At 39.7% G+C, this 17,445-nt stretch overlaps 1 protein-coding gene across 5 annotated transcripts in view; it reads right to left on the bottom strand.

Moving 5' to 3' along the window:
• epb41a (erythrocyte membrane protein band 4.1a) overlaps nt 1-17,445 on the bottom strand; it is an 84,526-nt gene that overhangs the window by 55,024 nt on the left and 12,057 nt on the right. For all 5 annotated transcript variants that reach the window (XM_067611709.1, XM_067611704.1, XM_067611708.1 and 2 more), the window contains exons 2-10: nt 15,392-15,711; nt 13,960-14,250; nt 9,020-9,124; nt 8,793-8,835; nt 8,608-8,683; nt 6,555-6,773; nt 5,326-5,413; nt 224-376; nt 4-101 (exon numbers count right to left, since the gene is read on the bottom strand). In XM_067611709.1, the coding sequence (XP_067467810.1) occupies nt 4-101; nt 224-376; nt 5,326-5,413; nt 6,555-6,773; nt 8,608-8,683; nt 8,793-8,835; nt 9,020-9,124; nt 13,960-14,250; nt 15,392-15,703 (1,385 nt within the window). In that variant the 5' untranslated portion in view covers nt 15,704-15,711. The remainder of the gene's footprint in view (nt 1-3; nt 102-223; nt 377-5,325; nt 5,414-6,554; nt 6,774-8,607; nt 8,684-8,792; nt 8,836-9,019; nt 9,125-13,959; nt 14,251-15,391; nt 15,712-17,445) is intronic.

Here is a 17,445-nt window from a genome sequence, read left to right as displayed (position 1 = left end):
TACCTGAAGAAGGTATGATGTTCCACACACACTTTCCACAGCTTCTTGGCTGCCTTGTAATTGGGTAATTTGAAACCAATAGCGCTCTCATACTGCTCCACCTTTTGAATCAAGAAAACAATCCAGTTTATGCACTTTATGGTTTTATTCAAGGTCAGAGTAAGGTCAGTGCCTTACACCAGATTTCACAGGTGGATGAATATTTGTTGAAAGCACTCTGTACCTCAGATGGTCTTATTTTGATGAAGAAGCTGCTGCGTTTGTATGAGACCTTGAGGACTTTGGGCCAGGGGAATCGGTTGATCCTCAGTTTGTCTTTATAAACCATCAGACCACTGGAGCAAACCCCCAGCATGATGTCAACGCCATCCAGATCCTAAGACACACACCCACACACAGACAGATTGCATTAACTGTCAACAAGATCTGCAGGTTTTAGAAAGCCAATACCCTTTGAGGCATCCTTGGACTAACAACAAAGATAGAGAAAGATTTTAAATAGGTGACAAATGAAAGGAAGTGAATTGGTAAGATGTTTCACCACAAGCTTCCAGAGCCCCTTCAGTACTGCTTGTCATAGATTCTCCAGCTCTACTGGAGGCATTCTTCTAAAAGGTATTCCCTCACTTGGTTTTGACAGTGGTGGTGGAAAGCACTGTCTAAAGGGAAACACCCATTCATTGCAGATAGATGTGTGTCATCTCATCAGGATATGAGACAGTAGTGGTGGAAAGCACTGTCTAAAGGGAAACACCCATTCATTGCAGAGAGATGTGTGTCATCTCATCAGGATATGGCACTGCCCTGTTTCTCTGCATCACTGCTCATCACCTCTTCAGAAAAGCATCTTTATCACTTTCTCTTGCTGGATCAGTACATCTGGCTATTGAGCCTTCACAAAGGATCAGTAGTGGAATGTAATTAAGTGCATTTACTCCAGTACTGTACTTAAGTACAATTTTGAGGTACTTGTACTTTACTTAAGTATTTCCACTTAATGCTTCTTTATACTTCCACTCCACTACATTTCAGAGGGAAATATTGTACTTTCTACTCCACTACATTTATTTGACAGCTTTAGTTACTAGTTACTTTTCAGATTAACATAAAATAATATATTTTAATGTTATAACTCTTGTTTAAATTGAAGAATGGTGTTCCTTAGCCTTGGCATTGATTCTACAAGTCTCTGGAACTCTTCTGGAGGGATGAACACCGTTCTTCAAAAAAATATTCCCTCATTTGGTGTTTTGATGATGGTGGTGGAGACCGCTGTCTAACACATCAGTCCAAAATCTCCCACTGGTGTTCAATTGAGATCTGGTGACTGTGAAGGCCAAAGCATATGATTCACATCATTTTCATACTCATCAAACCATTCAGTGACCCCTCGTGCCATGTGAAATGGGGCATTGTCATCCTGGAAGAGACCACTCCCATCAGGATAGACATGTTTCATCATAGGATAAAGGTGATCATTCAGTTCAATCCAACAAATCAAAATGTATTGATTTGCAGTGACCCTTCCCTCTAAGGGGACAAGTGGACCCAAACCATGCCAGCAAAATGCCCCCAAAAGCATAACAGAGCTACCCGATCCCCTCACCATAGGGGTCAAGCATTCAGACCTGTACCAGTTTTTCCATTAATTTGTCACCCGTCTGTATATATATATATATATATATATATATATATATATATATATATATATATATATATATATATATATATATATATATATATATATATATATGATAGTCATAACCCTCAAACTCCCAGGACCCAAGCTTGAGGAAGACACACCACCACCCCCCATGGGAGGGGGGTGAGAGGGAGATTTTATATATATATATATATATATATATATATATATATATATATATACTTAGCACAAAAAGTAAGGAAATTTGTGTTTGGTAGATTATTTCTTTGTTGTAACAATGCTTCTTAGCAATAAATCTTATAGCCTGTTTATTTCCCTTTTAAATAGTGCCATAATTGCCACATTTGTTAGGAACATGCATTTGTGGGATGAGCAGCAGAGCTGAGTATGTGGGTTGCACCCATGAAAAATTTGCCAAATCTTCTCTGCCAATGTATTTGTTGTATTTCTGTGTATTTGTTAGTGATTAAAACCAACAATACACTATAGAACAGAAACCACTCAGTCTAATGAGTACTTTTACTTTTGATACTTAAGTACATTTTGCTGATAATACTTCTGTACTTTTACTTAAAGGTGCAGTGTGTAGAATTTAGTGTTATCCAGCAGAATGGACATGGCAGAAATGGAATATAATATTCATAATCATGTTTTAATTAGTGTATAATCACCTGAAAATAAGAATTGTGTTTTCGTTACCTTAAAATGAGTACTTTATATCTACATAGAGAGCAGGTCTAATTAGTATATAATCACCTGACCGGGTTTAATTAGTGTATAATTACCTGAAAATAAGAATTGTTGTGTTTCGTTACCTTAGAATGAGCACTTTATATCTACATAGACAGCGGGTCCTCTTCCATGGAACCCGCCATCTTTCTACAGTAACCCAGAATGGACAAACCAAACACTGACCCTAGAGAGGGCCTTTTGCATTTTTCACGGGTTTTGTGGCCACCGTAGGTTCTTCTACATGCTTAGAAGGGGAGGGGGAGGGCTATTTAGTTGGTTGCAATCTGCAACCTCACTGCTAGATGCCACTAAATCTCACACACTGGTCCTTTAAGTAACAGTTTACTTAAGTAAAGGACCCGAACACTTCTTCCACCACTGCAAAGGATAAACTACTATTTAATCAGTCAGCTGATCTCCCAATCAAGCAATGTATTTATGCGGTAACATGATAAAAAGGTGTGTTGTGCGTGTTATCACTTTCCCCTTTTCAAAAGTCAGTGAAATGTAGTGACCACACAGTAACTTCCTCCTCTTTTTGATACTGTTTCTATCTGTTTGTCATTATCTATGACATATAAGGTCCACTCACAGACTAATAATGCTGATAGTCAGTTATTTATATTTGTGGGTACATGTAGCACTGGTGATGAAGGATGACATCACCAAAACTGTCCAATGAATGAGTTCCCTGTCAGTCCATGTGACCTAAGGTTTACAGCTCTTGGTTTGTTTGTAATGAGTCAGTGTGAACGTGAACTGCACCAGAACCAAAAGCCGGCATTTTTTTCCTGAGTCATTGTTTTGGTTTTGTGCAAATCATGTCAATATTTTAAGCTGATCAACTATATAGTTTTGTATTGCAGCCTCCTATATTTGGATCCAGAGGCTCACTTCAATACATCAGATACATAGTTTACCATTTAACATTTCATATCTTCTTATCTTCTCACTTTCAGATCCTATCTACAGGTTGTTAGCATTAATCAGGCTGTTACTAAAATCCAAAAAAAGGTTATTACACATCTGAATTGAATCTTTGAATTTTTTGTGATTTATAATAATAAATAGAACATTTAGTTTTGTTACTTGCAAACATTAAAATTGGATTTGATAAAAGTTTCAAACAAATTTCGATCCCAAGAAGTGTCCAATGCAATACTTATAGATTTATTGTAAGTTGTGATAAATGTAAATGCATTTCAGAGGCATTTGCAACAGTTCCTTGAACAGAAGACTATCTTGAGGAATGATGACATTATAATATATTTTATTCAAACAAATGTTACATTTGAGAAGCTATTCTAGACTTCTAAGACTATCAAAGTTTTCCTTATGGTGGAGAGAACATGCCATGTGTATGAAGTGTTTACTCTATTACTGTACATAGAAACAGAGCATAACACATCATACTCTGAAAACTACACCCGCTGGAGGGGAAAACAATTGGCACCATAATATGGGGGTGGCTGTGGCTCAGGAGGTAGAGAGGGTTGTCCACTAATCGGAAGATCAGCGGTTCGATTCCCAGTTCCTCCAGTCTGCATGTCGATGTGTCCTTGGGCAAGATACTTAACCCCTAATTGCTCCTGATGGCTGTGTGAATGATAAGATTTCCTCTGATGGGCAGGTTGGGACCTTGCATGGTAGCCCCTGTACCTATTCAGCGTATGAATGGTTGAATGTGATACGTTGTGTAAAAGTGCTTTGAGTGGTCAGAAGACTAGAAAGGCGCTATACGAGTACAGTCCACTTACTATTTACCATAATATGCAACCAAGGGTTGCAATGCTAACAAAATGCCTGTAGCTAGCTAAAAACATTAGATTTCAGCATGTCATCGAATATTATTTTAGCACCTTACGTCTACCAGAGAGGAAAAGGTAGTTTATAGCATATGCTGAAACTTGTTATATGGTATATGCTAAGATGCAATACATGAATGCAAGGGCTGACATCATGTCTACAGGTAAAGATAGTACAACTGTGTAGCGAACTCCGCCACATAACAGACTGGCATGACACTTCACAACTGATATGGCAACTACAGTTTGTAAACATAGTTGAGAAAATTACACACCCCTCTTTTTCCAGTTAGCCTTTCAGCTGTATGCTATTCTATGATTTAAATGTCTATTATAAACACTGCATACCTTTCACTTAAACAGCTGTTCTGTTTTGACTTTCAACCTGCGTGTTCTCTGTGACAAGCAGCATGTCCAGGTATATGAGTCATTTTCACAGAGATCCAAAGCAGCTTTTAAGCATTTTCTGTTGTTTACTAGCAGACAGAAGTGACAAGGAAGCACCTTTACTCAATACAAATTCAGTGGAAAGCAATGAATTGTTTTGCTCTCCAGGGTGGTGGGACTTAATTACGCTCTGTCTCTGTAGCTACTACTGCTAATGATTATCCTTGTAAGTTAGACTACACTCTCCTGTTTTTATATCTGCAGCAACTGTTTTATGATGCAACTGTCTTGTACTGCTTACTATCACCCACAGGGGGGCAGCACACTCCTCTGAAAGCCCCTTCTTCCATATTTGGATTAAATCTCCACTGTGATGCAAACAGATTGACCTGATTTCTGCTGTAAAACCTGACAAGTCACATGTCCTCCTGTTGTTCAGGCCAGGCAGGCACACTTATGAGATAACATGACATAAAAAATACTTGACATACATGAAATTAAACACACTGAGGTGTCAGAGGCGTAATGTGAAGGGCTTTTTTTTTTTTTTTTTTTTTTACATTTATGTTGTTTCTGTTGAATTCTGGGAGGCTGCATGAAGGATATTTGGAACTGCATTCACAATAAAGTAAGGAAGTAATGGGAGTAAGGATGACTTACACTAAGCACGTTTCAAGCATTTAACAATAAAGAGGAGATGACGAGCAGAGTAGCTGCTGAGCTGTAGCTGCTGCTCACCTTGGCCTGGTGGAGATCCACTCCATACATGGAGAGCTTCTTGGCGTTCTCCAGGAACATCAGGTCGGCTTGGGCTGGACTCATCGACCTGACAGAACACCATAGTAGTCTTTAACTACTGTGACAGTGTAAAACCTATGATACAAACACTGATACAGGATCTGACCTTCATAGCCATCATTTATGTCAAATGTATTCAGGACTGACAGCAGGGTGATGTTGTGAAGAACACCAGTCTTAAACCGGCATACCTACTATCAGCTCACATTTCTTAATTTCATTTAAAATGTCTTCATGTAGCTTACAGTCTGTGGCATTTGATGTTTCAACAGCACTGACTCCATCAACAACAACAGAGTCATGTCATACTCACAACTCTGCTGACAACACTTTCTCCTTTAGCACAAACACTATTCTCATTCACTAATCATTTACAGTCCTTTCTCCTTTCTGTTTTTTTGTAATCAATACTAAGCTATTGTCAATAAAACTCAATACTTTTGTGTTTCATATATATAGCTGGGATTTCTAGTTTCTAGAGGAGCTGAGCTTTGGCTGAGAAGTTAGTGCAGTTGTCTGTGGTCTGGGAGTCCGGGGTTTGAGACCCAGTGTGGGAACCCTCCTTTGCTAAACCATATTTCACCGGAATTTGCAGTAGTGAAATTTTTCATCATCTACAATGTGCAAATAATCCTCATTTTGGAGCCTAACTAAGAAACCACATCCAAATCTCTCAGTTGAAAGTATTGCAAATCCCAATAAAATATGGTCTAAATGTGAATGTTCAATCAACATCTTCAAAAACTTTCACTTTTGAACCTGTTTTGAACATCTTTTCAACAGTGACCATAGCCGTTTTTTAAACGTCTGTTCAATGGGAAAATGCTCACTGGGTCAGTTTATAGGTGAGTATACTATACTCATCTGACAGCTGTAATTACTAGTTAATTTCAAATATCAAGATTTTATATACAAAAAAATGATCCGCCAATAAATTAGTATGTAGTGTTATTGATTAAACTATCAAACACTATATAAAGTAGTTAAAATGGTGCTTAAATATTAATGCACCACCATCATTAGTGCTTTTACATTTGATACTACATTTTGTGGATTCATCTAAGTAGAATTTTTAATACTGCGTTGTAAAATAATTGTCCAGCAAATCCACTTAATTGTGGTACTTTTACTTAGGTTCCACCACTGGCTGACTTAGTCAGTGTTCTGACCTGTATGTGCGGTGCAGCTCCATCATCTTGTCCTCCAGTTCCTTAGTCTGACCCTGGGCCATCTTCATTTGTTTAGCATATTCGTTGCCATGCACCTCGGGGTCATACTCGCCCAGCTCTGACTGCAGGGCGTAGGAGCCCAGCAAGGCCAGGGTGACGAAGGAACACGGCAGCCGGCCTTGCAGGATGTCCTTACGCAGCTGCAGACACAGGTAGTACCTGCAATACACAAACAGGGTATTATTAGGGTATTACATGTATTAAGTATGGAACTCAGCCTCATGAATGGTCATATATATCCTTACTGCATTAACTGCGGAAGGCCATGAGATTCAGTTGAAAACTCCAGAAAGGGCTAGTAGGTGGATTTTGAGATTTTTAATCTTCTAGAAGTGGTTTTCACATTTATTTGCTGAAGGAGAAAAGTTTCTCTGTGCTCACCTTAAACCTAAGTTTGACACGTTTAAATACGGGTATGATTTGTTACATCACATCTAATTTGGATCCAATCATGGTTCAATATGCAACTTACACAAATGTGATGTGGAAACTTGAAGCCTCCAATGCACATACATTTATTATTTTATTCATGTTTGTGATTTTACATATGATCATTTTGGAATGTTTTGTATTAGTTTGTAGGTCATCCATCATATTGGATTCCTGTATCTTTACTCACTGTACATCAAGTCCTGTGCATGATTTAATGTTTTCATAACTTCAAATAAACTAAACTACACTAAATATTCTTAGATCCACCTTAAAGGATATAACTGGCAATTTTCTATGCTTTTCTTGTCAACAAATCTCAAGAGCAGAGCCAAACCAACAATGAACTCATCCTTCTAACAAGTATTGTGTGTGTATCCAAAGCCTGATATAACATTCCTCTATGCCGTAGACCTCCGTTGTTGTCCAAAAACTATTAAAAAAACACCAGTGAGTCACATTGCTGCACTGGGTGACATGTTCCCTCATTATGAAGAGTTTGGTCACGTTAGTTAGTTTAGAAACGGCTGCAAAGACTAACAACAGTGATAAGATTGTAATTCTCAGGAGAGAAGTTCCTTCCTACAGCAGATGCCACTGCGCATGAGTGGGAATGTGGTTCCGTTTACAGCTTCACTAGCTTGTTGTACTACATATCACAACCACTTGACTTTGTGCTACATTATACTGTACATTTCTCAAAGAATTTCAGTTCAAAGTCAACCAGTGCAATAGTGTGACCTATTGACATTTTTTAATAGTTTTTAGACAACAATGGAGGTCTATGGCACAGAGGAATAAGATATATTAGGTTTTGGATACACACACACAATACTTGTTAGTAGAGATGCACCGATACTGATATGATATCGGATATCGGTCCAATACTGATTCAAATAGCTGGATTGGGTATCGCTGACAATGGGCCAATCTGGTATCGGATAGTTCAATAAATAACAATTCAGTAAATTTTATCTATATATTTATTTATTACCTTTTTACAAAGTTAGGAATGCAATGTTTAAGTCAAGCCTGATGTTGCCTTATACATAAAACAATGATCCCAGTCTCTTCCACACAGTGGGGCATACAGCTTATCAATTAAACAGTGGTATCAGATCGGTACTCAGTATTGGCTGATATCAGTATCAGGACAGAAAAAGTCAGATCGGTGCATCCCTACTTGTTAGTAGATCAGGTCATTGTTGGTTTGGCTCTGCACATGAGATTTGTTGACAATAAGAAAATTAAAGAAAATCAGCAGCCAAATCCTTCAAGAAATAGATCTCCACCTACGTGATCTCGGAGGAATTATTGGAGGAACAATCAGTGTGCTGATAATAGTATTTCAATCCTTAAGGATTCATTTAAATTAATCTTGCAGTAGAGGAGTAAAAATTGGACCCGTATTCCTGAAGTCATTGAATACCCCATGCAATGTTAGATACAATGTTGCAATGTTAGCTAGATTAATAAATCCTGTCTACATCGAACGTCTGAATAAAATAATGTTGGTAGGTAGAAGTTGCAGAAGTTAACAAAATCCCTGGAGCCCCTGCAGTACCTTGTTATGTCCTCAGACAGCTGGGCTGGGTCCGGTGGATAGAATTTCACATTGAAGGTGAAGTTATAGTTGGCACCTTGAGAAAGAAAAAGAAGGTGTGATGACATAAGTGTAACCATATATCAGAAACGTGTTACAAAAGACATGAGAGAAGAGAGTATATTTGTGGGCAAAGTTCAGCTTACCTTGTACCTGCCTGCGAATCTCCTTGGCCAGGTCCATCCAAATCTGATGACGAAAATGTGGGATGTAGCATGAGGTTTGATATCATCAAACACCATTCAGCACTGAGGGCTACAGGTTAATCTAAACCATCAGTGACGTTTACTTATTGAGATCTGCCTTTTTCTTATGTTAACTGAATGCTGAGGTTGGGATTGTTGGATTGAGTGACAGTTAGAAACCAGCTCACCTTCATGGTTGGCGTCTCCCAGATGACCAGGCCATAGTAGTCTTTCTCCAGCAGGTTGAGGTGGTCACACACCTTCATGAACAGCTCCTGGCCTTTGGCATGTTTCTGACACACACACACATACATAAAGAGAACAAGACAGAATAATTAGACACTAACCTGCTAATGTAACTGACATGACATCACATACAGGACAATGTATTGGGTAATGTGTTGAGCATGTCTGAGCAGATGGTGAGAACAGCGCAGAGGCTCAGAGGAAGCAGCAGCTTCTCCCACAGGAATGTTAACAGCTGTCAGGTTCAAACTGAAGCAGGGACTCGCTAGGGGAGAGGACTAGTCTGAGATGGATTGTAGCCACAGTGAGCTTTTCTTTCCAAGTAAACATTATTGCTCATCACTACATTAAGTTACTGTAGGGCCTCCTGGATGTGCTGATGCCTGTCCATGATCACCACAGAACCACCTTTGTCTGCTGGCTTTATGAAAATGGAGGTATTCTGATCCATTAAGGCTTGTCATGAACTTCTGGAGTTGTATCTATCAAGCTTCTCAGAGTAGGAAATCATTCCTTACTATCCAAAAATTCTCAGAGTGATGCATTTTATCATATCTTGGCAAAATATTTTGCATATATAATGGTAAAAAGATATTTATGTATCAACATAAAACCAACACTGAATAAATGATGCTATTTTCTGCGATTCAAATTTTACCATTGTCTAATGTTTAAAACTAAGATGTGAGAGAACCACACATCATCACAACTTCTACTTTATCGCTCTGTGTGTCGTTAAACAGTGACATCACACTCTCTCTTAGGAGTCCCCCTCCTTACTGAAAGTCGGTATAGGATGCTTCATAAATGAGTCTTAAGTCCCACTCCAAGGTAAGAGTATTTTTAGTCTTTAGTGAACTTCAACACGAATCCCAGGAGTGATTCTGAAAGGTTTTTATAAATATGGGCCCTGACAGATTAGTATTTTCATGTTGACATGTCAGATAGTGTGGCTGTCCATTTGGAACGAGATGAGAAGTTTTTCTGGAAGTTCTGCAGAATCTGGCTCCCAAGAATATTGTGGGTGAAGGAGGGAAGGGTCTTCATAAGATTGGTGTTCAAAGAAGGCTCAGATATTTAGGCACCTGTGACACAAGTAAAGATGCGCTGCAAAAAATTGTCTTTGATTCATAAAGAGGCAGGGGTAGGAATGAAGAAGAGACCCTTTCTGAATAATTGGTGTTGCATTGAAGTTAGTTGAAAGTTTGAGGAGAGGTTATGACTGATTTGCTGGGAATGGATTTGTGGATGGCTGGTTTCCAATTCTAGAAAAGCTCTCCAATGGTTTTACATTTCCTTTGCAGTGCTTGCTGTCCAATGTATTTTGTCTGATTCTGGCTACCTGTTTGAGATGGGGGATACAGTACTAAGAAGTACCAAGGATTAGTTTCCTACATTTCCTACATTTACTAAATCCTTAGGAGAGGTACCTGAAGTTTTGTCTGAGGATGGTAAGGAATCCACTACCTGTGGTTTTAAGCTGGCTGTAAGGCTCAGGAACAGCAGTTTCAGAACTTGAAGAACCAGAAGTGGCTGGAGATAGTGAGACCTCAGTAACAGATGACTTCATGCTTAAAAAGCATCTCTGTGCAGAATTCATAGAGTGTGGAGGGTTCAGTCCATGGTTTTACCACTGACCTGGCAAGTCCAGACTTGCCAGCTCAGTGGTGTTTAGGTAGTTTTGTGAGTTCTTCTGTGATTTTAAGTCTGGATGAGTCTCTGATTGGCTACTAGACAGGTGGTGCTTGTTGGAGCTGATAGTGGAAGTCATGGATCTAATTAAGGAGTTATCTTGTTTTTGTCTGTAGCGAGTTCTACAAGAGGCTATGTGATGGTGGAATTGTGTAGTAAGGCATGGGAATCAGTGAGTTTAAAGAAGACCCTAGTTTCCAGCTAGTTTCCAAGGCTGGTCCTTTGAAGGTTGTGACATCCAAAAACTGGATCTCCAAGTGGCCGGTTAGCAGTTTCACCTCCATAGGCTCTTCAGTATTAGGTCAAATACTAGATGTTGTCAAAAAGGTATCAAATATAGTATTACAGAAATTTGGAACAAGGGCTTTTCACACTGTACTTAGCCCAGGGCTAAAAGCATTTTTAGAACCTTCCTAGCACCAGGCTAAGGGAGCTGTTAGCCCCAGGCTAAGACAGCTTTCACACTGGCACAATCCTGGCACATTCCAAAGTGGGCTAACCCCGACTTTAGCTTATAGGGCTTGCTGGCCCTGCTCCAGAGCAGGGTTAGCCCCGAGTTTGTGGGGTTATCCCCTGAAAATTGACTTAACACAGGGCTAAAAGGTGCCAGTGTGACATGGGGCTAAAGTAAACAATGGAGTAGTCACAAATCATTCTAGAATGTAAACATTAGTCGTGTGTTCCAATGGACATTTAACTCAGGGCTAGTAGCAGTGCAGTACGAATCGTATAGCCCTGGGCCCTGGGTTAACAATGTGTGTGTGAAAAGGGGCTAAGTTAATCCTGGGTCAACTCTTAGCCCAAGGCTATCTTTAGCCCTGGGCTAAGAATATGCACTGTGAAAAGCCCTTTAGACTGAGTTCTCCTAGTTGGCCATGTAGATGTTGGCACAGGCCTGTGCGTTTGCCCATGGCTGTCCACTTGATATGCAGGTAAAATTTCCATCAAAGTCAACATCATTTCGTGCCGAACTGAGATGGGAGAGCTTCAGGATGGCTTGGTTTGGTCAAGATGCGTCCTGGCATTTCTCCATGAGGCTTTTTACACCTGCCAGTTCCATTTGGGTGTGGATATCCATGTATACGCTTTCGATGTCTAATGAAAATATGGTTCTTGCAGCCTTATGTTAGAAGTTGTGCACATCCTTACTTTTACCAGGTTTCTTGGGCCTTGAGGATTCTTAGTAAGAGATAGGAGTGTCTCTTTTGTGGTGTGTCCTGTCCCACATGTTTTTTTGTTTCTCTGTGATGGAGTGATCTTGGACTATCAGTGTATGCAGTGGAATGTAGTAGTTTGTGTTCTAGACAGAGATTCGGCACACTATTGGCCTTCACAGCACTAGGTAAATGTTCAATTTACTCAAATCTCAAAATAATATATTTTCTCACTGACCTGTGGCATCTAACCATGCAGACAGTTTAAGTTATATCTGGAACAGTCCCTCCCCCGTTACCTCTGAGCTGGGAGACATCCGACAGATGCTGCACACACTGTGCACGTGGCTTCTGTTCAACTAAGATGTACATACTCAGAACACCTTCCCACTTAAGTAACAGAAAAACATGGAAATGTATTGTTATTTAGTTGTAGTAATAATAGCAATAGTAATAGTCAGCACAGTGGTATTAGTGAAAATCGTACATGCCTCAAAGGAATTCATAGAAAATTACTATTCAGTATTGCGAATATATAGATAGCTGTAGGTGTTACATATTTTTCTCACTATATACGTTGATTGTTTTTAATGCGTTCATTTCATATAAGCTGCTGGAATATTCAGGGTCTCCACTCCTCAACCTGCTGAAGAGTGGAAACCCTGAATTCATGAAATCTGTTAAAGAAATTGATGTAGTTATGTTGACAGAAACATAATTCCAAAATGATCTGCTTACTTGCTGTCCTCCAGGATATAATCAAGTCATGGTGCCGTCTATAAAAGCAAGGGCAGAACACTGGGGGACTCTTGGTGTCATATAAAGGAGATCTTTGCCATCAGATCTCACCAATAAAACAGGGTAAATCACACATTTGGCTAAGGTTAGATAAAACCCTGGGCATAACTGATAGGGATCTATATCTCAGTATATAATCCCATGAAATTACCTTTTATAATATTCAATAACCCCTAACCCATTCTTTCCCAAATCAAGTGTTGTACTATAACCAACAGCAGACCATTGATGTGTGAAGTGATTTTGGGGATGTTACACTGTATAAGAGTGAAGTTATTGAATATTGAAGTATCTCTTTTCAGTGTTGCACTTTGTAGATGGTCCTGCAAACCTGCCTCACAGCTGGCTGTACATAGATAACAATGTTATTTGTCCAGCTCAGAGGACGGATTGTTTTGGTGAAAATAAGGTTGTAGCTCATTGTCTATCTTACTACGGTAGGAAAGAGACCTCGTTTGTGTTTTAACAACATTTCGCTTATGAGTTATTGAAATCCTCAGTACTCTTGAGTGTCCTCTGGAAACACTTCCGTTGTGCTGTGGTATTTGCAGCACATTTCGTAAATGCTGTGCATGTGTTGTCAAATTTATGAAGATGTTTTCTTCATTTGCTTTTGTTTTGTCTATTTGTATGTGTTTTCTTAAGTTGCAGCGCATTTGCCCTTGTTGGCCACCATAAGAAAGTAGTCACATAGACACATTGTCAGGGCAGCCGGCTGCTGCAGCAGCAGACACTGGCTGGGGAGACATCAGCTGATCATGTCAGCTGATCTGACTAACTGCACTGGGTTGCACCAGCTATTAGGGTTGAGCTGACCACTGAGCCTCTATCATCGTAACATTGTGATTTAAAAGCCCCTTCGCCTTGTCATCTGTCCATCTTTTGCGTGGATTAAATTACTCTTATTGGCTTTTTACTCACAAAGCTTTCATTGCACTTACAGTAATGTAACAAGTGTAGTTAGTTGTCATCAACTCAACCTGGTTCCTTGCTCTCTTCTGCTCTGCTCAGTGGAACACACAAACACAGAGCGCTCAGCCCACCAGCAGTGAAACAGAGGAGAAAAGGGAAACTCAGCGCGACCATAATGACAGCAAAATGCAGTAGAGACTGGGCTTATCTATGTTATTTACCTAAGCATAAAATTAAATTTGATTCAATGATTTGATTTTAATATTAGTAGCTACAGACTTTCATACTTTTCATAGTGTAAAGCAGCAGGTGTGTGTGTCTCTTACATCCAGCTCACACTCATACAGAGTGTCGTCCAGCAGGGTGACTTTGATCTGCATGGTCTTGGGTCGACGTGGAGCCCTGGGAGCTTTGGCCTCCTCCTCTGTCGTCTTCTCTTCCTTCTCTCCCTTACTGCTTCCTTCTCCCTGACCACACTCCTTCTCCTCCTCCTCCTTCTCCTTCTCCTTGTCCTCCTCTTTATCCAGGGTAGCCTCCTCTGTTTTCTCCTTGTCGGTCTCTTTGTCCTTTCCACCCTCCCCCTCCTCCTCAACGTCTTTCTTCTCTACCTGGACACCCTGACAAAGACACTTTGATTACAATCCAGTCTACAATCTCTTAAATCAGTCATATTATCATCACTCATATTAGAAATAGCAGTTTAAAATTGGTTAAGCAATAAAATCATATCAAAACAATGTTATTAGATGAATTATCACTTTATATGTGACACAGAGTATGATGGTTATCACAGGGGACAAACTCTGTGAGACTACTTTCACAGGCCACTTACTGATGTAGTAAGGCTGAATTCAGACTTTGTTCAGAGTTTGTTTAGAAACTCCAAAGACTAATGATAGTGATCACATTTTCAGTCTCAGGAGAGTAGTTCTGTGTAAGGCAGACACCTGGACAGGTAGATCACCTGGACAGACTGGCTGCTCTGTATAAACTAGTAGCAGTCAGCCTATTGCCCTCTCCCCCCTGGCTTCCACCATATTTGGTTTTGGTAAATTGGTCTTTAGTTTAATTTCTCTTTAAGTAATCTACAATAAACCTAATTTTTACTTACAGCTCATGTGTGTAACTTTGTAACAAGAGCGCTGTATTTCTACTGTTTTTCTTTCAATTATTACACCAAAAGATAAAATAATTGTTAAATCCTATCTGTGAGTACTAGAAATTATGAGGTGTTTCAGCATATGATAAGCCTTTTAAATTCATCGATTTGTTACTCTAACTGGACTTTCTGAGTCATATTTTATTGCCTCACATGTACCTTAAACAACACACCCACAACAATGCAGCTCCCTGCACTCTTCTAATGCAGAGCTGATTTCGGTTTGAATCCACACCAAGACTTGGAAGGAGTAAAGATTAGTATTGTATGTAGTATGCATCTTGAAGAGATGAACACTGGAATGTATTTCAATCCACTTCCTAAGGTGGTTTGTGCAGTTGGATTGTAATACATTTCTAATGCTTCTTTATTTTTTTTATGGCTTTTTTGATCAGACTTTCTGATCCACCCAACACATGAAATGACTAACTTGTGAAGATGGGGCAAAACATTCACAAGACATTAAAACACTAATGCAGATTCATGAATGAAATCCTGAATTTCATGACCATTAGCAACATGTGGTTGCAGATGGAGCAGCAAAGATGCAGCGAAGGTGAATGAAAGCAAACTATTGATATCACAGCATGTGTCCTGACCTGAGCCTCAGCACTGCTGACTGAGTGCTGGTCCAGGGCGACCTCTCCCTCTGTCCTCAGTTCAGGTTCAGGGTCAGCAATGGGAGCTTTAGCTTCTTCTTCTTCCTTCTCCTCCTTCTCTCCCGCCTCACTCTCGCACTGCGAGCGTCTCTTCAGGAAGGAGGAGAAGAGGCGGGAGAGGCCGCGGCCAGCAGAGTTGCGGTTGCGAGGCCGGAGCTGCTCCTCCTCTGGTGAGGGCGACCGGGCGTCCTGGCCGGCCTCCTCCTGCTGCCTCGGCTTCTTCTGGTGACTCTCTGCCTCGTCTGTTGTCATGGCAACAGCTGTGAAGATAAAGAACAAAATCATTTTAAAAGAAGAAGAACGACCCTGTATTTATCCAGATACAGATGCAAGTTAATACCAGGTGGAGATGGGGTCTTTGACCACTAAATCATTTCATTTATAACACAAGTTCACCTGGCGTATTTGTTTGTATTTAACATCTTGTTGTTCACTGTGATCACAGTGCAGCACTTGTGAACAATGATGCTGATTCTACAATATGCAATGTGCTATTCAAAATGTTGAATAGCAGATAACTGGATATTATATTGAATATTATAACATCTGAATTACTGTCTATAAAGTACTTTTTAATTTGTGCTTTAAAAAGATATTCCAGTGATTTGGTAAGCCGTAAAGTTTAGGGGCCTGCAAGAGTCAGATTAAAAACAGAATGGTCAAAGTCTGAAGCAGCAGTCACTTCTAATGTGTAGTATCATGGTAGGGATTCTGACTGTTAAAGTTTCAAAAAGAGGGGCATGTTTGCATGACTGACAGGTCTCTCAGCCTATCGCAGACAGCTGTGGTGGCAGCTGCTCATTCATCCTTTCTCAGCTCCACTAGGCTGACCACATCTAAATCAAAGATCCCAAGCTCAAGAGGTAAAATCAGGCTTCAAATCCTCCTTTGAGAGACACACAGATGATGTCACAGACACAACCCATTGTTTTTCAACAGTTCATATCACAAATCACAGCTGGAGAGCAGGAGGTGAACTGGCACCAACTGTTTACATCCAATGACCAGTGATACCACTGGACTGTTGCTAATCTGCCCTTCAACTGCCCTACTGCCTACTGTGCTGCCATCTCATCCTGTAAGTACACACACACACACACACACACACACACACACACACAAACACACAGCACTATCAGTCATCCTATTACAGTGGACACGCTCCATCTCCACCTCAGCCTGTTAAAAATCACTCTACTTGTACACAACAGATCAGAGCAGTAATCCAGTCAGACGAAGAAAACTTCACCTGATCCTCCAAGACCAACCATTACATATCCTTCACTCTGACAGTCAGCTAATCAGACTTATTAAGTACAGGCTACTGCACAGGAAGAATGATTTTTTAAGCAACATAGTTCCATAAACTTAAACTATAATCATGTTGTCTCAAAAAAAAAAAAAATCTAGTGTAGAGCCCTGTGTGGAGCTGAATTTAACTACAAGACAAATATCTCTGTGTGCACAGTTACATTTGGGTACCATTATCTTTAGAAACAGGCAGACTTAATTGTCTCCCTGAAGAGGAAACTGACTGAAGACAATGTTCATTTTGTAATGCTTTAAAGACTTTTTGGTAAGATCACCTTCATCTCTGCTGACTTTTTCAGGTTGATTAGATAATTATAAAAAACGTGACTACTGTATTAATAGGAGAGCATTTTTGTGTCTGATTCTATTTGTAGAGCTCCAGAGAAGAGACCATGTTATTTCTTTGCAATAAAAGGTTCAATGTCAAACAAATGTTGCAACTGCAACTGTACTTTAGTACTTTAAGTGCGTTAGGTGTGTTTTGCATGAATTAGCAAACTACATGAAAGGAACCAGTAGAATAACACTAGAGAATTAACTGGTAAATATAGGTGTATACAAATGTCATTATACTCCAAGCATAGTATAGTAATGATAAATTACAATATATATGTTTTTTAAGTCAGTAAAAATGTTTTTATCCACCAGGTTTATGCCATCTCAAAGACCAGATATGTTTCCAT

Source organism: Thunnus thynnus, chromosome 15 (genome assembly GCF_963924715.1).
Source record: "Thunnus thynnus chromosome 15, fThuThy2.1, whole genome shotgun sequence".
NCBI lineage: Eukaryota > Metazoa > Chordata > Actinopteri > Scombriformes > Scombridae > Thunnus > Thunnus thynnus.
The sequence above is the reverse complement of the archived record's forward strand: the minus strand, read 5'-3'. Positions and strand labels throughout refer to the sequence as shown.